Source organism: Dreissena polymorpha, chromosome 7 (assembly GCF_020536995.1).
Source record: "Dreissena polymorpha isolate Duluth1 chromosome 7, UMN_Dpol_1.0, whole genome shotgun sequence".
Taxonomy (NCBI): domain Eukaryota; kingdom Metazoa; phylum Mollusca; class Bivalvia; order Myida; family Dreissenidae; genus Dreissena; species Dreissena polymorpha.
This window is the reverse complement of record NC_068361.1, coordinates 85,899,875-85,921,731: the sequence shown is the minus strand read 5'-3', so window position 1 is coordinate 85,921,731 and position 21,857 is coordinate 85,899,875. Positions and strand designations below refer to the sequence as shown.

At 34.0% G+C, this 21,857-nt stretch overlaps 1 protein-coding gene across 1 annotated transcript in view; it reads left to right on the top strand.

Moving 5' to 3' along the window:
• The window catches only part of LOC127839894 (uncharacterized), a 69,203-nt gene that overhangs the window by 39,127 nt on the left and 8,219 nt on the right, over positions 1-21,857 (top strand). The window contains exons 9-14 of the mRNA XM_052368287.1: positions 11,538-11,749; positions 12,567-12,670; positions 13,350-13,472; positions 15,363-15,456; positions 18,538-18,663; positions 19,617-19,740. Of these exons, the coding sequence (XP_052224247.1) occupies positions 11,538-11,749; positions 12,567-12,670; positions 13,350-13,472; positions 15,363-15,456; positions 18,538-18,663; positions 19,617-19,740 (783 nt within the window). The remainder of the gene's footprint in view (positions 1-11,537; positions 11,750-12,566; positions 12,671-13,349; positions 13,473-15,362; positions 15,457-18,537; positions 18,664-19,616; positions 19,741-21,857) is intronic.

Here is a 21,857-nt window from a genome sequence, read left to right as displayed (position 1 = left end):
TTCTAACAAAATAGTATTCTTATTCTTCTTTTTATAATAATGGATATGTTCATTACTGATACATTATAGCCATGCATTGGCGGGGGGGGGGGGGGGATAAAAGAAATAGATTGATAGGTTACCCGAGTTACTCAATCCACTCAGGAAAATCCAATCAACAGTGATAAAATAGGTGCAAAAATTATTAAGTCCTTAACACTTAAATATATACATATACTGCTGTGCATGATATGAGAATATTAGTAGAGTTAAAAACAGGATAAAAGCAAAAACTATGAACTATGGATGGAAACCTGATGTAGACAGCGCTGATTGAAGTCCAGGGGGGATCGTATTAGCGCTGACTACATAGGATAGAAGTGTGTTCCATTGTACAACTGTTCTTGAAAAGAATGCAAATTTGTGGTAATCAGTTGTAATTGGTGATATTTGGTATGTCATGTGATGGTGATGGCGTGTGTGTCTATTGTATGGAGTGAGATAGTGAAGGGGATTGATATCAACATGATTATATACTATTTTATAAAACAAAAAAGCCTAGCTTGTTGTCTTCTTGATTGCAAGGTATTCCAATTTAAATCCTTAATTATTTTTGTGACTTTGCCTTGGGACTTGCTGTAATTATTCGTTACAAATCTGGCGGCTTGACGATGAACATTTTCAATTGTATGCCCCCGGTAGGGTGGCATATAGCAGTTGAACTGTCCGTCAGTCTGTCCATCTGTCCGTCCGAAAACTTTAACATTAGCCATAACTTTTGAAATATTGAAGATAGCATCTTGATATTTGGCATGCATGTGTATCTCGTGAAGCTGCACATTTTGAGTGGTGAAAGGTCAAGGTAAAGGTCATCCTTCAAGGTCGAAAGTAAAAAATATAATCCAAGTGAAGTTATAAGCTTTAAAAGGGAGATAATTTCTAAACCTGCAAAATGATATATTTAAATTTTATTTCAAAGCGGCGCAATAGGGGGCATTGTGTTTCTGACAATCACATCTCTTGTTTCAATATCCGTCTGATGGTTAGGGTCACACACACTAGAGCAACATTCCAATGATGGTCTAACATATATGCCGCTGTCTTAGTTTTCATTTTAGTAGAATGGATGTTTCGTTTTAAGCTCTGACTTGCCTTACTACTAATTTTATTTACATTTGGTGACCAGTTTAAAGTTGAGCTTATTTCAACATCAAAATAATTTGCTTGGTTTACAACAGATAGAGGTGGATTGTGAAGAGTGTAAGCTGTATTTACTGGTTTACGGTTTCTAGTAACATGCATGATATGACATTTTGCTTTGTTAAAAGACTTCTTCCATTTCTGCCCCCGCAATAACATACTGTCAAGATCTCTTTGGAACTGAATTGTGTCAGCCGGAGTTTTTATGGATCTGTAGATGACACAGTCATCCGCAAATAGACGGACGTTTGACTTCACAGATGAAGGTAGATCATTTATGTAGAGCAGAAACAGAAAAGACACAAGAACTGATCCCTGGGGTACACCATAAACTACAGGGGTCATGATGGCAGTTGCCCCATCTACAACAACCTGTCGACTAGGGTTTCCTAGAAATGCTTTAATCCAAGAATGTGTAGTGACCGTAATGTCATTATGGGCTAGTTGCAGCAGCAATCTACCGTGATGAACAAAAGGCTTTACTAAAATCTATTTTGGCAACATCCACCTGTTCTCTCTGCACGGTAGTAGCTAAGTCATTGGTAAAACCTACAAGTTGGGTTTCTCAAGACCGCCGGGCTCGAAAACCATGTTGTTTGTCCACCAGGATATTTAAGCTGTAAAGATTGTATAAGATGTTACTTACATATATGTTTCAGCAATTTACAGGCAATACATGTTGATGAGACTGGTCTATAATTACTAGCTTGGTACTTTTCACCTTTAAAAAAAATAGGGCGTAACAAAAGCCATGCACCAGTCAAATGGGACGGAACCAGAAATAAGTGATTTGTTAAAAAGAATTGTTAAAATGTGCCTTCATCTAAGTTTTAGCGCTGGATGAAGGGCATTATTGAAATAAAGCCGGAGGCTAAGCATGCATAATCTAGCATATTGTCCTGGAAATATGAAGCGTCGATCTTGCTTTTAAAATTCGAAAAAATATAGTTAAAAATGGTTTATTCGATTAAAAAACAATTGAAATCTAAATCAAGCACCGCCGTTATCAACTTCCGGAAGTGAACCCCGTACCAAATCATATTTGAAAGTAAAAGGAGTTTTGTTATAACAAAATGGGAAGTAAATAACTATTTTTATAATACAAGTTTTATCCAATGATATATATAGAAACAATTTATAACATATTATTAGCACCATGGGCGGGTTTATACATGTTTAGCCTCCGGCTTTATTCCAATAATGCCTCTCATGCAGCGCTAAAGCTTGGATGAGTGCACATTATTTTCATGAAGCCTTCGGCTTTCGCATGTATAATCTAGCATTTGTAAAGAAACAAAACACCTTGCAAATAGTACATGTAAATAAACAAAACTCATCATGTAAAAAGTTGTGTAGACTTTCTTCACACTTTAGTATTATAACATAATGTGATAATGTATGTATTTCCCATTTTGGGAAGTTTTCAACAAATTAGGAAAAATAAAGAGAATGTAACATTTTTCAGTTGTAATATAGGGATTTCTTTCCCAGAAAATGAACCAAGAATACCACTTCCTCCATGAAGATTCATATTTTTAAGTGTCCCAATTTCCCCAAATTTCCATGAGTTGATGACGATGTCAGACACTTGTCTTGGATTTTCCTTGCTTCTGAAGAAATCCGGAGACAGCTGCATCGATCAAGTCCATTTTCAATGGTGTTGTTGGCCATTGTGGGGTAAAGTCAGCAGGTCCTTGTGTCGTGGAAATCTAATCGGGAAATCAATTTAAACTTCCATTAATGAAGGAAAGCAAATTTGTGTTTTTCAAAGAGGAAATATAAGAATTGCCCTTTGTACGCCATCAACTTTTAATTTATTTATTACTTGACCGATCAAAGAGAATGGTGAATATATATAGGATAATATGTGCTCCATGATATACAAAATCATTAACACACGTAACGCCTGGTTCTGGGAACCATGAAACAAATAAATCAAGTAAGGCATTTTCCCTGGATGCAAACAAATCGATGTGTGGTTCAAACAATTGTGAACAGATCCTACAAAAAATGATTTTTTGAGCATCCACTCGGTAGCATCTGAACAATTTCTTGAATAAAAATCTGCTGTATTATTTATTCCTGGTACATGAAGTGCCGAAATAAATATATCTCTCTCAATACACCATTCCTGTATACACCTAGCCAAGTAATCCATTTGATTACTGGTCATGCCACCCATATCGTTAATATATTTAATAGCAGGCATATTATCTTATTGAATCTCAATATGCACATGTTGTTGATGCATATTAAGAGACCGTAAGGCATAAAAAGCTGCTAGGAGTTCAAGCACATTTATGGAATATAGACATTCTTCTGGATTCCATCTAACATTAGCCTGTACTCCTGTATTTAATTCAACAGAACCCCATCCGGTGAGACTTGCATCAATACGACAAGTAATATTCACACACTTTGGACTAACTCTCTTACCATTTCTTATTCGTACATTCTAAATCCACCAATCAACTTCTATTTTACTCTCATCAGACAATGAAATTATTTTATCATAATTAATTTCCTTATCTAAACCATCGATTGTGTTCCTTTTTAAAGCACGATAATGTAATCGTGCTTCCAAAACAGCATAGAAAACATTGACTAATAAGCCTATGAAAGATGCTATTTCTCTAATACTAACAAAAGGAGCGTTTAACAAATGCTGAGCAATTGTAATTATCTTATGAATTTATTCTTCGGTAAGAAAAACCATAAATGTACAGTATCTAACACAAATCAGCAAAACACCATTCTTTGTGAAGGAATCGGCACATATTTTTCCTGAATAATAGTAAGAAAGACAGAGTTTCTATGATAATCAAAGTATTAGATTTGCAAATACATTTATTTTTATTCAATTCAAAGAATCATCCAAAATAGTATGAACAACGAATACCTTGTTGTCTAAAAAATGCATAGACAGGTTTCAGTATTTTGTTAAAAAACAAATGGAGCAGACTTCAATCCAAAACACAAACACGTAAATTTATACTGCTTTCCATTCCAAATAAATTTTTAATACTTTTGATCATCTTCATGAAGAGGAATGTGAAAATATGCTTGTTCCATATCAACTGAAGTTAAATAATCTCCTTCTTGTAAAAGCTAGAGTACCATATTAAATGTCTCTTGTTTAAAATTATCATAATGTACAAACTTATTAAACAATTTTAGATTAAGAACAGGTCTATACTTTCCATTTGGTTTAGGAACAATACATAAATTTGAAATAAACTCCTGTGGCTCATGAGATGTTTGAACAATCGCTCCGATTCACTTTAACTTATTTCTGCTTCAACAATCTTTCTCTGTTAATCACTGAATGTTATTGTATTGGGCAATACTATCTGCGTTTTTGTCATAACCTTTTATTGCATTTAATACCAATTGGTCATTTGTTAACTGTTTCCAACAAGGTAAAAAATGTTCCTCCTTACCTACTTACCTACCGAAAATTCAATTGTCATTAGAGATTTTGAAGCTCCCTCTGGACGCTCTTCAAACCCAGGGCCTGCCTCGAAAGGGCCTTGTTGTCATTTGTGGTCAAAATCGTTTGGTTACATGTTGCTGATGGTAAGGAGCATAACGACCTTGACCTCTCCTCATTGGTCGCCATCTTCCACGCCATTCTTTGCTTTTTCCTATGAAAGACATCGAATCACAGGCCTTTATGTCTTTGGCCAAATCATCACCGAACAAACTTTTTGTGATTGGCATATAATAGTTACACAATCCGGAATATTTCCGATTAATGTTCGGTCGTATTGAGTAACGACTTCGCACAGACAAATTAAATTGAACTTTTGCCATCAACGTTAAGGCATCTGACACTTAAACTTAAGTTTGTTTGTAATACTTGCATCATTTCTCATAGTTTTGGCTAAATCAATAATGGGCATCATAGCTGTTTCTTTCAATGTCTGAATATCTTGAACACCTTTGTCATTCGAATGTGTACGCTTGTCTAGAAATTTCCAGATTTCTGAATTCACAGTAGCCACACATATCTACATTTTCAGGAATTTTATACTTAGAAACTATGGAATCTGTGTCATAAGCTGTTGTACATGCTTGCTTGATCAGTTTAGCTTATAAAGGAGCAACTGGTTTTCCTTTTTCCATATTTTTTTACTTTGGAGGGCGAAATCCTCATCTGAATTACTTCAAAAAAGCTTATATTGTATGTCATGGGCCACGTTTCTACCGTTATGATCATCAGAATGATTATCAAGTTCAATATGTAAATTTGGACGATTTTCCTTATTTGCTTTTGAACAAGAAGGTGCAAAATAGTCATAATCTTTGTTATCATATGTCTCTTGTACATTTTTTCCTTAGTAATCTTATCTAATTTCAATTGAGATTATGTAAATTCAAATTTAAACTGTTGTCATCATATGCCTATTGTAACGACAGTTTTTGTCTTAGTAATCTTATCTCATTTGAACTGAGATTTTCTATGTTCACATTTGAAACATTTGCATTAGATTTTTTAGATTTTTCTTTCCTTTTTGGCACAACCACAGTAGATTTTTCTTTTTTCCTGCCCTTCACTGGGCTACTTCCTTTATATTTTTTTATTGGAGAAGTTGTTCCAACTTCAATTACAATTTTGCCACATTTGGCGTGTCGACAATATCGTTTTCAAATCCAGAAAATTCCGACTCTGAGTCGGCAACTTGGAGGACATCATCCTCCTTTTTAGAGCTCATGTAAGGTAAAATGTACGGTGCTTGTGCCAATAGAAATTGACAAATAAACCTGGGCAGCGTCCTAGGTAAGCTCTCAAACAATTTTTTAACACTCACCGCGTGTTCTTCTATGTGAAATTTAATTTTCGTTTCGAACCGTTTCGTTGACGCCAGAACAAAATATGATTTGGTACGGGGTTCACTTACGGAAGTTGATAACGGCGGTGCTTGATTTAGATTTCAGCTGTTTTTAATTGATTAAACCAGGTTTAAATAAATGCATCGAATCTTTAAAGCGCGATCGACGCTTCATATTTCTAGGACAATATGCTAGATTATACATGCGAAAGCCAAAGGCTTTATGAAAATAATAGGTGCGATTTCATTTACACACTCCCGTAAGATTCTGGGTTTGATTTGATCTGGCCCTGCGACCTTGTATGGATCAGTTTGAGTAGGAGTTTCTTAACACCATTTACAGTAATATTAATTGATGGCATGTTTTAAACGGGCTATTAGAAGATCTGGATATGAGCTAGTTGTGTCATTAGTAAAAACAGCAGAATATAACTTTTTTGGGGGGTTAGATTTTTTAAGGGATTTTAAAAAGGGATGCAGTGATCACTAAAACCTGTCATGACCTTAACTGTTTGGGCTAAAGAAGGATTAGAAAAGAATAACAGATCAAGACATTTCTTGTTGTATCAGATAGTCATATTAGTTCATCAACTATTTTGTTTAATTATTGAGTATCTAAAAAGTCTAAAACTATGTAACATTCTTCTGGGTGTGAACCATTAAGAATCTACAATTTTATTTTTTTCCAATTTATTTTCCAATGTTAAAATCACCCCCAATAAGGGTTGTACTATTTAATTTATCAGTGAGACTGATGGTACGATCCAGTTCGTCTTTACAAATAAAATCCATGTCAGGTCGGTATGCACTGCAGACCAGCAGGTCCTTTTTAACATTTTGCTTTATGTTTACCCAAATAATTTCAGATGAAGATTTGAATTCCACAGGAGTATGGCTTCTTAACTTATTTGAAACCAGTACAAAAACCCCGCCTCCTGTTCTGCCTTTTCGATCATTTCTGTAAACATAGTAGTCGGATGGAAACGCTTCTGATTTTTAGCTCATCTGTTTTTTGAAAAATATTATGATATATTGTCATCACCTTGGCGTCGGCGTCGGCCTCCGGTTCACTACTTTTATGCTATCACGAGGGCACAATACCTGGCAAATTGAATTTTACCTTTACCTTTGAATGACCTTGACTCTCAAGGTCAAATTATTAAATTTTGCTAATATTGCCATAACTTCTTTATTTATGATTAGATTGTATTGATACTTTGACAAAACAACTCTTACCTGACCAACCACAATAGACTCCACCCAAACCATTCCCCCGCCTCCCGCAGAATCCCCAACAATTTCTTTTTTAAGGATCATCTAATAAATGACCACCACACCCTCACACAATATCCCCCGCGACCCCCCTCCCCCCAAAAAAACTTTGTTTTTTGAAACATGGTTAAAAAACACAAATATTTTTTATTTTTTTTTATTTTTGAAATACTGTCCAACCATCCCACCCAAGAATCCCCCACCCCCAAAAACTTTTTTTTTTTGCATTTTTTTTGCAGTTTGGAAGATAATGTAATAAATGACCACACCCCCACACTATACACCCCTCTCCACTCCACCCCTCCTTCCTTTGTGATTGAAATTGAGATAGGTCCCTTCAAAACAGATGAGCGGTCTGCACCCGCAAGGATGTGCTCTTGTTTTATTTAAGGCTTGCGCCATGATTCGTTTCCCAGAACAACATCCAGTTTTACAGTAGTCAGCATAGATTGGAAAGCTTAATTTTTATTCTTTACAGACTGACTATTTACAGTTACAATTTTAGGTGTTGTACCAACTGTGATTTGTGTGTTGGTAATTGTTTGTGTCTCAAAGATTGAGAGTTTGTAGTTGCATGTTTGTTCACTGACTGGTGTGCTTGGGTAAGGGTGCTTGCTTCTCAGAGCGTAGGGATTGAATAACGGACGAGTTCTCTGTACTGACACGTGATAATGAATGATCTGATTGTACAGACTTTGTGTGATCAAAAAGAGTAGAATCAAAATGAAATACACAGTTTGTACATTGCCACGGTTCATTAAAGTGATTGCAATGAAACTGATGTGTAAGTTATCTCATGCCCTGACATTCTGCATGAAACCATCTATTACAGTCTTCACAAAAGACTCCTCTATTTGGATGTCATTTCACTGCTGAGTTTCAAGTGCCACATAGTTGATTCTGCAATATTTCCTAAAAGAATGAGTTATACACGTAAATAGAATAAAGTTAGACGGTTCCTGCCCAAAAGTTGCCTCTTCGTTCTAGTGAACAGAACCTGAACGCAGCCCAAAATGCAACGTTTTTAAATACGTAGTATTATACTGAACCTGTATCATATTGTAAGGTGTTATTAAGCAGCCGTGCAAATTATATCGCGTCTTTAATAATTTTATGATGAGGATGTTCGTGGAAATCTACGACATCGGGGAAATACATATTAGTAATGTCCAATGTTTGAAAATATATTTACTTACGTTGCGTCGTAATGAAGTTTATCGCTTGCAACCTGATGCAATTATCAAATCGCATTCTATTTGTTTTACTTGTTTTTTTTTGCAAACATCTTACAACAAATGGATTTTTAATATATTTATTAGACATCGATTAGTGCCGATCAAACAAAGCGATCGTTATAACACACCATAATAACACATAGCGGTACATTAAGGCTTAGGATACTACTGATAATTGAACAGCTACAAAGCAAACAATATAAGGTTGAATGATATACAACTTGTTTTGCTTATATTTGCATCACAAAAGCTATTTGATGTTCTAAAACATATTTATTCAAATAATGCTAGAAAGATAAATAGCATATTCGGCTTTTATGGAAATGGAAATGATGCCAATTGACGAAAAACTGGTCATTTTTATATTTATTTATATAGAAAATCGCAATGAAAATTACTTTAAACATGTTTTTGGTTGTTGTTTTTTTAATGTAAGGCTGTTAAGCTCTATTTAAAGTATGTTTAAATCACACGCCTAATGTCACATAAAAGCTTTATGGGTGCAAATCAAATGAAATTCTAAAAAAAAAATTAGTTAAGTGAAAAAACTAAGGCCGTTTGACCCTCTTGTTAAAGGCCGTGTGAACAAAGTCTTAGGACTTTGCATCAAATCGATACCAAAGACATTTGATTTATTTTTTATTTTTTTATGTAATCAAGTTTTAGCTGTAAAGAGAAAAGTTGTTAGATAGGAATACTATGAATCATACAACAAACTAAAATGAGAAACACATGAGTAAAATTAACCACGGAGGTTATACTTGCTTTTGAAATTCGCAATTACTTAAGTTGTTTTCCTGCTATCATTTTAAATGGTCGACATTATTTGTAACAGTAAGAACACAAAAAGTAATCAACCAGCGGCTATATATGTACCTCAAAACCTCCCTGTTTTTTATATGGCCGTCTTCAGACAGAACTTATGTTGGGAATACCCTTGTTGATCAGCACGTTTTATTTGTTTGGAGATTCTACCAACGGCTAATCAATAAGAAACAAACGTAACAAAATAACTCTAAACAAGAACTATCTTTAAAAAAGATATACGGCGTTGATAGTTCAATGAATGTGATCAAGGATAGCGAATGTCTTTTTATGTGCAGTTCTTAGCTGCATCACACGCAGTACGGGATGTTACGCGGGGTTTTCGCGGCTTATTTTACATTATTACATATTGCTGGTCATAAACCTATAGATACAAAACAGAAAACAAAAAGAAGAATGGAAGTGAAATTAAAACATACGAGTCAACCGGCCACACGAGAAGTATCCGTATTTATAGGCGCGTTCTTCGAACAAACCTGTTTTAGTGGTTTGTCGGGCATTGCTATTTGATTCGATTATTAACAGTATCGATAATCATCGCGCTCATGCTTAATACATTGGTCAATATGGTGCAATAATTATTGTTAAATTAATCAAAAATGATAGTTATCATTGTAACGCATTAAGAATCTACATATTTCTGGTCTAAAGAAAATTCCAGGTCACCTAGTTCACGGATAGCGTATTTATTATATAACTATTATTTTACTGGCCGCGAACTCCGGTGATGACCTGTATATAAACTCTGACATTCATACACTGGCCGCGAATTGACCCGGGTTGAAATGCAATGTATTAAAGTGAGGCCTCGCTTCCACTGCTCTTTATACTTTTACATGTTAACATGTTGACAAGAATATGGAAGTAAGTACTAAATATGAGAACATAGCCTTTAAATATAAACGCGTTGCGCTGGTATTTATCTGAAAATAAAAGATGCACGCGCAAACTGTATTGATGTCGAGAATTGAGTGTAAAACTGTTCTATCTATTAAGCCTTTTCATTAGAAATAAAATTGTTTCATGCAGTAAGACAGTGTTACAAAGACGCGAATATGTTTCCAATGTTCTGGTGGAATACTCAAATCAGCCAATGGAATAAATGAAGTGTATTCATTCGTACCTAGCCGCGGGTAATTTTATTTGAATTTTATTGGACACTTACAAAGGTCAGGAGAGGTGAAAAGCTGGCTTAATACAGCTTACGCCAAAAAACTAAACAGCGCTCAAAATTACAAATAACATGAATAAACCAAGGGTCAGCGTATTGGAACAGTATATGCAAATCATTGGGGTTTAAAAACCGCTTTAAGTGGGCGCTTACCTGTCAAGAAATATTTACCACATAGCAACAGATTTCAAACTGAGCAGTAATATGTTCAACATAAACATGTTGAAAATTAAATTCAGGGTAACTCAAGGGTGTTATTGTGCAATCTTAACTAGAACTCACCACAGTAGGGAAAAAAGCACCCAACGCATCATATCCAACACGTTGTAATACCCATTTTGTTGAAATTCCAAAGTAACATAAATTAATTAATCACGAAGGATAAGAAAAAATGCACATGGACATCATCATTTTATAAGAATATTGCGCGTTAAGTGTACGAAAATGTCGTCAGACACGTTTGATATACATTCAGAGATACATGCAGACGGAAAGACATTCGGTGGTTAATCATGTTTTACGACGTCATAATACTCGTTTTGATTGTATTGCACGTTATATTCAATATGATGCATCTTGCAATATATGTTATTTATAAAGTTAGTTTTCTTGTGTAGCAAGCGATAGAATACAGAATACTATTCAACAGCTTCAGATTATGAAAGTCTGATTAAACTAAGTTATTATTCTCATCTGACGAAATAAACCGAATTGCCTACGCTATGTGTTTTGCTGTGTAGTTACGAAATAACATTTCTTTCTGGATCGAATACCATTGTTGAAAGAAATATCACATTTATTCTCAAAATTTGATCTATTACAAAGATTATTTTATACTCAAATTACGAGTAGTATTAAAACAAGACCAATTTAATAACTAGCTTTTATGCGATTTGAATGTATATATATATTATATGTATATATATATATATATATTTATTTATATACTTGTACTAAAGAGTACATTGACAACATACAGATTGTGATGATATGCCATCTTACAGCGCTTTAAATGTTCAACAGAGGTACAATCCTACATATGGACATCAAATCCAAGAACGTTGTAATAGACTCGGAACTGAACGCACGGCTGATTGATTTTGGTCTTGCAAGAGAGGCGAAGGAAGGTGAAGATTTGAAGACTGAGACTGCTTTATACGGTACAGAAGGCTATTTTCCAACCGTTCAACATAAAAGACTTACACCAGAACACGATTATCATAATTTTGGAATAGGTAAGATGCTATATTTCAGCATGTATTGACTAGATGAAAATAAATGAGTTAACGGTAAAGGTTTTTTAATCAAAATTGATATCTTCCAATAAATCAAAAAGCATTTTTGTAAAGAATACCATATTTTATTGAAAATGAAGTAATGTTTGTTTTTGAAACATACAATTTACTGATAACGGACAACTTGATGATTGCATTAGCATACACTTGAACTATTTAAATTATCTAAGTTTAAAAGTTATATTGAAACATCACAGTTTGACATTAAATGAAATATTTATATTACAAAAAATATACGATTTTCTGTAAATTGTGTAATAAGCATATGATTACATCTGATTATGAAGATTATTTATAATTTGGTTTAACTCCATAAAATTATATTATCAAAAGCGTTGCTGCAATCTATTTAAATATTCGACATTTAAAAGAACAAACAACAACAAACAGCCTCAGCCCTTTCTTCATGAACTTAAATGTATAACACTTTGTCTGCATGAATCATATGCAAACACATTTCGTAAGCGTATGTGTCTAACTTACAAATATTAAGACCTGCCTTGAAATGTTCACAAATGTGAAACAAATAAAGTGTTCTAAAGTTATATCTTATGATTAGTTTTTAGATCTTAAAAAATACTTAATCATTAATCATTATGTGTCTCTCTCTATAATTCAATTATGCGTATATCTTCAAATTAGTGTAATAATAAGCCATTGCTTATAAAATGTGTTGATATAATTCAATTGATACATATGGAAAATAATTATTTCTATGTACACATTTTCTTTTGCTGACATTATTGTTTATATACAGTTATCAGAGAATTACTGACAGGTGTTGATCCAACGGAATATGGGAAGGACAATAACATACAACTGCGCAAATGGGACAGTAGAAGAGTTGAGAAAAGTATACAGGTACATATAGTTAACACTCTGTTTTTATAAATGAATTTAGTCATTTGTTGTTCGTTTAAAACTTATGGAAAGGGCTATGAATTTTTTATTTTTTTCAGTTTGTTTTAAATATTATTCTCCGAGTAAAGTTTTATGATCAAGAAACATATAATGTCGTAAAGACAAGTTAAATGTATGTTTTAATCTTTCAATCTTGCACCCACACTCTTTACGAGTAGCGCGTACCGATCTTAATATCAGAGCCTAATACAACAATTAGATATGAGCGTGAGCTTTAAACGTCAATAGTGACAGAGTTTCACTGTGAGGGCAACTTTTTAGTTGGAACTCATAGATGCCTGTATATATGTAAATATTGATAATAAGCAATATCAACAAACCAATAAAAGTTACAAATGAAAAATGTAAAGTCAATTTACTAAAGTATGATTGAAATGTCTCTTATTGCATTAAGTGACGCTCTCCCGTGGGAATGTAAATATGACGATATACTGTGATTTTAACTTTTGCTATAAGATTAACAAACTTGTTAACCTTTTAATTGTTTCATAATAGTTTACAATAAGATAAGCAAACTAGTACCATAAGCTTTTTATAGCATACGTCATATAAACTGCCGAATACGTCCTTAAAAATGCTTAATATTCATGTTTATATGATTTTCATACGTATTGACTAGGATCGAGTTTGGCCAAAGGAATTCAATGGCAGACGGGAAATAATAACTTTAGCAGATACGTGCATCGAAAGCATTAAGCAGGAAGGAACATTGAAGTCAAAAAGAATCTGCGATGAATTAAAGGTTAGCAAATTACAGAGTTTTGAAAGAGATACAGACACATCGTATTTTAATTTCTCTAATCATCAAATAATTGCAGAGTAAACTCATGTAACGTAAATTTGCACTTTATTAAGTATTATTAGACGCAACATTGGCACAGTTGTAGCTGTTATAAACTGTGCTTGGTATATTATTAGTATGCCCCCCCCCTTCGAAGAGAGGGGGTATATTGTTTTGCACATGTCGGTCGGTCGCTCCGTCGGTAGGTCGGTCCGTCCACCAGATGGTTTCCGGATGATAACTCAAGAACGCTTAGGCCTTGGATCATGAAACTTCATATGTACATTGATCATGACTGGCAAATAACACCTATTGATTTTCAGGTTACTAGGTCAAAGGTCAAGATCACAGTGACTCGAAATATTAAAATGGCTTCCGGAGGATAACTCAAGAATGCTTAGGCCTAGGATCATGAAGCTTCAAAGGTATATTGATCACGACTGGCAGATGACCCCTATTGATTTTCAGGTCACTAGGTCAAAAGCCAAGGTCAGAGTGACTCGAAATAGTAAAATGGTTTCCTGATGATAACTCAAGAATGCTTATGTCTATTATCATAACACTTAATAGGTACATTGATCATGAATAGCAAATGAAGCCTATTGATTTTCAGGTCACTAGGTCAAATGTCAAGGTCACAGTGACTTAAAACAGTAAAATGGTTTCCGGATGATAACTGTCCCATTTGCGCAGTTGATGGCGGGCATGCATGTTTTACAAACAGCCCTTGTTGCTGTTTATCATGCCACTACGTAGATATCTACTTGATAAAATGGTGCCTGCTATATGTTTAAGTATCCGGTTAGTATGTATTTACACGATCAGTGAATGTTTTAAGGTGCAATAAATTTGGAGGCGATAAAGTCCTCATTTTTCGATACAAATTACTTCGACGCAACTCAATCAAAATTGTGATATTAGGGCTTTCTTAAATTTTACATTTTGAGAAGCAACAAAAACCGACGTTTAAGTACTCCTGACGTCATTCTGAACTCGTCAACTGTCATAATACATATGAATTTCTGCCACAAAATCGAATGTTGGAACGATTATTTTGTATGTTTTTGTTTCTTTAAAAAAGCTTAGAGGTGTGATAAACAAAACAACTAGTCACGGTATATTGCTTTGTAAAATAATGAGCCTTTGCACGAATAAAAAGGCACTGCAAGCATCGATGTTATTATCCCGCGCCATAGGCGGAGGGATTTATTTTTTGCATTTTCAGTCCGTCCTTCCGTCCGTCTTTCCGTCCGTTCAACTGTACATCTGAAGCCATATCTTGAACGTGCTTTTGCAGTTTTCATTCAAACTTGGTATTAGGAAACATATGGCTAAGAGGATGCCCTTTGTATCTTGAAAAAATGCTTTTTAATATAAGCTTACAGCTAACACATACGCTAGAGACACGAAACTTTCCATAGTTTTTCTCAATCATCTGGGGTTTCTTCACACTCAAAACCCATAATCCTAGGGACTAAGGTCAATGTCAAACATTGAAGTCAAAGCTCACGAATTTGATGAATTATTCATTATTTAGTTATTCCTTTACAATACCATGAAACTTGCCATAGCTGTTCTCAATAATCTGGGGGTGCTTCACATTCAACACTGAAAATCCTAGGGGCTAAGGTCAAGGTCACACATTGAGGTGACAGGGCGTTTTCCATCCGTCCTGAAAACTTTTGTGTCCAGAAGCATATTTGCGGGGTATATCAATTCAACGAATTTGCTTGTTTTATTTTAAGCCTCACCTGATATATAACAAATCGATTGCAAAGCAAGCTGGTATGCTATGTATAGCATGCATTATGTTTAAAACCCTAAATGCCTTTTTTCTTTTCGACGCATAAGAAAATTATGAGAACCAACAGCGTCTCAACCTGGACATATTGGAAAGATAAACGATGTGAAATATGTATGGTGAACGAACACGATACAGAAAGCCGTAAGTTAACATCAAGTTGTCTTTCAATAATGTGTATATCACCGAGTAAATACTAATACCCTTGATGAAATAAATGCGCTAGAAACACTAAATATGCATAGCGACAGTGAAAGCATTCATATGTTATGCGACTTCTATTTTCAAATTCTCTTTCAATACTTAGCATTAGTATTTGTTTCATTACGTCGGAAAATACTTTTCGGTATTATGCAAACATTGAAATTCGGACATATTCCATGCACGCATCAATGTTTCCCAGTCCAATTACCAACAAGTGGAATCTTAAAACAACATTAAGATAGAATTGCATATTAAGCCTACATGGCAGCAACACAACCTTGTTCTTTACAAGACTGCATGCTTCTATTAACTCTTCTCATTCTCCCAACATGTTTTCTTCAATCGTTACAGCATCAATTTAATAGGGGTTTATCGACGATTTAATAGTGACATTATTTTTCATTATTTTCCATTATTGTCCCATAAAAGTTACGTATAAAATGGTATTCTTACATGTATACATCGGTTTTAAACGCTCATTACAATATTTAAGATAAAATGTTGCCCCTGTGGAGGCTATAAGCGGGTTCGGGAAATTCAGGTTTGGTACTAAATCGTTATGAATGAAATAAACATTTACTAGCTATATCTGCGTTTATTCAAGACATTTAATTTCGATAATTGAATAACCTAGGGAACAACTTGTTATGTAAAATATTAAAGCCGATACGAAATGTAACCGCACAAACAGAAACTGTATAACCGCAATATTTAGCTCATCTATTTTTTGAAAAAAAAGAGCTATTGTCATCACCTTGGCGTCGGCCACCGGTTAAGTTTTGCGTTTAGGTCCACTTTTCTCAGAAAGTATCAATGCTATTGCATTCAAACTTGGTACACTTACTTACTATCATTAGGGGACTGGGCAGGCAAAGTAAGATAACTCTGGCGTGCATTTCGACAGAATAATGTGCCCTTTTTATACTTAGAAAATTGAAAATTTTGATTAAGTTTTGTGTTTGGGTCCATTTTATTCCTTAAGTATCAAAGCTATTGCTTTCATACTTGTAACACTTACTAACTATCATAAGGGGACTGTGCAGGCAAAGTTATGTAACTCTGACTGGCATTTTGACAGAATTATGTGCCCTTTTTATACTTAGAAAATTGAAAATTTGGTTAAGTTTTGTGTTTAGGTCCACTTTATTCCTACAGTATCAAAGCTATTGCTTTTATACTTGCAACACTTATTAACTATCATAAGGGGACTGTGCAGGCAAAGTGATGTAACTCTGACTGGCATTTGGACAGAATTATGGGCCCTTTATACTTAGAAAATTGAAAATTTGGTTAAGTTTTGTGTTTTGGTCCACTGTACCCCTAAAGTATCATAGATATTGCTTTCATACTTGGAACACTCGCAAACTTTCATAAGGGGACCGTAAAAGGACAAGTTGCATAACTCTGGTTGTCATTTTTACAGAATTATGACCCTTTTTTGACTTAGTAACTTTGAATATATGGTTAAATTTTGTGTTTCGATCCACTTTACTTATACAGTATCAAGGCTATTGCTTTCAAACTTCAAATACTTTCATGCTATCATGAGGTAACTGTATCTGGCAAGTTGAATTTTACATTGACCTTTGAATGACCTTGACTCTCAAGGTCAAATTATTAAATTTTGCTAAAACTGCCATAACTTCTTTATTTATAATTAGATTTGATTGATACTTTGACAAAACAACTCTTACCTGACATACCACAATAGACTCCATCCAAACCATCCCCCACGCCCCCCGGAATCCCCCCAAATTGTGTATGTGTTGTTTTTTTTTAAGATCATCTCACAAATGACCACCACACCCTCACACTATACCCCCCCACCGCATCACCCCCATTTTTTTGGAAACGGTTAAAAACACACACATATTTATTTTTATTATTTTATTTTTGAAATACCGTCCAACCATCGCACCCAAGAATCCCCTCCCCCCACCCCCCCCACTCCCCCCCACCCCCAAATATTTTATTTTTTTCCATTTTTTCCGCCATTTTGGAAGATAATATAATAAATAACCACACTCCCACAGTAAACACCCCTCTTCACTCCACCCCTCCCTCCTTTGTGATTGAAATTGAGAGTCCCTTCACCATTAAAAAGAAAATAGATGAGCGGTCTGCACCCGCAAGGCGATGCTCTTGTTTAATAAATACATTCCAATGACTATTAAATTCGGTCAAATCTGAAAACAATGTTTTGTTGAAAAGTGTGTGCAGTGTCAACATCCCTATCGTCTGTCGGATCGATAATTTTCACTGTTAATTTTCACTATTTGAAACAGTGAAATTATCAGTTTCATTTCACTGATATTTCTCTATAAACCACCGGAAAGCATAAAATAGAGGATATTTTTTGGATTCGGTTGATTATCGATTTTAATTCACAAGCGATCTTAGAAAATATATTTTTTCTATGATCACGAGTGAATTAAAATCGATATTCCGCCGAATCCAACAAATGTTCTTTTTATTTAATGCTTTTTTTCACAGTTTATATACATTGTTAAAGAGTAAAACTAAAGAATTTTGCTGGGATAATGATGTAATTTCGTCAAAAAAGGACGTCGTTTCACACTAAACAGTGAAAATTATCGATTATTTTTACTGTTAATTTTCGCTGTTTCAAACAGTGAAATGATCAGTGTTAATTCACTAATATAAACCACCGACAAGTATAAAATAAAAGTTAAATATTTGTTCCTTTTACTGTATACTTTCATGCGAAGAAGATGTAATATGGAGTACATCATCCATCCTTTTTTTCTGCTGGATTAAAGCCAAATTCCCCTAGGAAAATGAGCCTCTTAATCTTTTTGGTTTGTTTACGTAATGATGATATCAAATAAATTCAATTTAAAATACTCACGCTTCACCTCTGATGTTATATGTAATGACAGAATTTACTTGTGTGAAAACCATTTTGTAAAAAAAAGTATATTTATTTTTCAATAATTTCAGGATTACTTATAGAGTTCTTAATGATTGATAAATATACACAAAATGCTGTTTTTGTTATAGCCGTGGCTGAGATAAATCATAAGGACTGTTCAGGCAAAATTAAGATATGTCATGCCTGTATGCGCAATTCGTATTTTAATCCCATCAAATGCCACACATGCGATAACGACATCAAAGCACTAATTGGTAAGTAGTTTAACTCTTTTATATTAGTGTAACTTGTGTACCCAAAATAGAAGGAGCTGAAGTGCAATATCCGAGATTTGATACATACCCAACACCAGTAGAAAATAGGGTTTTAAACGTCTCAACTTCGTCAGTCTGTTGGTCGGTAAGTTTTGCCAAAAACTTGTCCAGACTCTATCAAAACACATATTAAATACTTACGCGACAATTTTAAGATTGTTTACACATGCTATTTGACAAGTGTTGGTAAATCCATTTTTTTCTGGTTTTAAATTGAAATAAAAATCTGGGGTCACCTCTGTTGTTAAACAACATGACTTTTTAAGCGTTTCACGAATATGCCATAACGTTCAAAATTAAGAAAAAGGTAAATCAGACTGTTGAGAGTAATTTAAACTTCTATATACATTTAAATTTGCAATCATTTTATAACAATGAGATTTTATATAATAAAACATCAATTATATCAACATTTTTTAAGTCTTTTTTTTAATGAATTAAAGAAACAACAGTTTTCTCTGTCATACAAAATACTAAATTTAATATAAAAACATGTTTGTATTCGTTATCTTTTGGTTCATTGATTTCATTCCAAAGTTGACACAGAGAAAAGAATAGGTCTACAGAGTTGTTAGATCACAATTACAATTCAACTAAACATATGAAAATAAGATAAAACTTGCAGTTAAACATTATCCTCAACTTAAACAGAGTTAATCACAAATGAAAAAGCACTAAATACATATCCATGTCTAGTTGCTCAGCTGTTATTTCTTTGCTGACTGTTAGGTGCATATATCTAATTGGGAATCCATGAAGTACTAGTATTCTGAATGACGGCGTTTCTCCATTCTTTATATACACCATACATTCTATCAATATAATTATTAAAGAGCACAAACCAATATTGTTCATGTATTAGCTCTTAATTAGCTCTTAATGTCTTATTGCAGGTGATGGTTGGGGAGCAGTGTTGATCGTCGGATATGATGAGCATGAAAACAACTTGTTTAAAAAAGATGTGACAGCATTTGGAGATGCTATCACTAGTACAGTATTGCCGACAATGTGTATCAGGTAATGTGTTCGCTCACAAATAAAAAACAGTCGCCAAGGTTCGGGCTTTTTGTTTTCTAAGCGTCGCATGATAAACCAGATCTATAAGTATTATTATACTATAATTATTCTCTTTTATTCTCTAGTATTGTCTATTATTCCCTCTATTATTATTATTATAATCTATTATTCTCTATGTAAACGATATTCGGGAAATGCGTATTAAACAAAGGACAGAACCTTGGATTACTCCATCATTATCAAGTGTTTTAATATTCGTGATCATGCTTTTCATTTGTATAGGAAAACCCAAAACTAAAGAGAATTTTGTCAACTTTAAAACACTTAGAAACAAAGCCAATGATTGCATTTCTAAGGCTTAAAGAATTATTTTAGTGAATCTTTTGAAAATCATAAGGATGATTCTAAACCCTCATGCAAATCCGTAAAGGAACTTAGTCTACCTTCTAAAAAGGGCAATTCATCAACTTCATGCAACATTGGTCTAAAAAATGGTGATGAAATCTGTTTTGATAAATTCAAGGTTGCTGAAAAATTTAATATGTTTTACTGTACTGTTGCATATAATCTTACAGCAAAACTACATGCAGCATTGAACAGCTTTGGCAAGCAATAATTTTTATTCATCAAAAGGCATTACACCTATTAGTTAGTCTTTTTCATTGATTTCAGAAAAAAGTATTTTAAAGTATTTAAATAAGCTAGGGGAAAATAAATCTACTGGCTTAGATTGTATTCCAGCTCGTTTTGTTAGGGATAGTGCAACTATTATTACTTTTCCTTTAACACATATTGTAAATTTGTCAATTATACAAGGTACTTGCCGGATAATTTAAAGGCTGCTAGAGTTGTTCCTCTTTATAAAAAATATGATAAAACTGAAGTAGGTAATTACCGGCCTGTGTCTATTTTGAGTATTATTTGAAAAGTTTTCGAAATAGTTGAATATGGCCAAATTTGTACTTATTTTAAAAGTGGTTTTTCCATTGACACTTGCCTTATTCATTTGTCAGACTTTATTAGGTTTTATATGGATAAAAGTCACCTTGTAGGGATGATTTAAATGGATCTTCAGAAAGCGTTTTACACAGCAAACTATTCAGTTCTTCTTATGAAACTAGAAGCCATGGGTCTCAGTCCTGATTCATACCTTTCTGACAGATAACAACTTGTTGATGTAGCTTGTTCTTTCTCTTCTAGTGGTAAGGTTACTTGCGGTGTTCCACAGGGATCCATCTTTGGGCCACTACTTTTCTTAATATATATAAATTAAATGCAGGCAGTGGTTAAAATTAAACTTATTATGTATGCTGATGATTCTGCCATTCTTGTTGCAGGTAAAAACAGGTCTTTCATTGAAAAAGAACTGACAGATGAATTGCAGTCTGTCAGTCAATGGTTAATTGACAATACACTTTCTCTTCATTTAGGTATAAACGATCCTATTTGGTTCTAAACCTAGGTTAAAGTCTGGTGCTTCTGTTAATGTTAGTTGTAATGACACTTATATTCAGTAAACTTCTATAGTCAAATATCTTGGTGCTACACTTGATCAGTCTCTGTCTGGTGATTCCATGGCTAGTTCTGTTGTTAAAAAGGCCAATACGAGGGTAAAGTTTCTGTTTAGAAAATGTGATTTTCTCTCATTCCACACTAAGAAACTTCTGATCATGGCTCCAATCCAATGTCATTTCGAATACGCATGTTGTTTTTGTATCATGGTATTACTAAAGTTTGGAAAGATAAACTTCAGGTCACACAAAATAAATTAATAAGGTGTGTTCTCAATCTCGGTCATATGTCACATATAGGTAATGAACATTTTAAGATTTTGAGCTGGTAACATGTTCAAAAGAGAGTGGAGAAAGCTACCTTTTGTCATGTTTTCAAATCAAAAATGGTTTGGCTCCTGAATATATGAATGAAAACTTTATTCCCTTTGACACACTTCATTCATACAAGACTAGGTCTAGTGAAAGTAGGTGCTATATTTTACCCAAAGTCAAAGGAATTGGTGCTAAATCTTTTTCGTATAATGCCCGTGTTCTGTGGAACAAACTACCTTCCACCTTAAGGAATATTACAAGTATTACTAATTTTAAGTTGTCAGTTAAAAC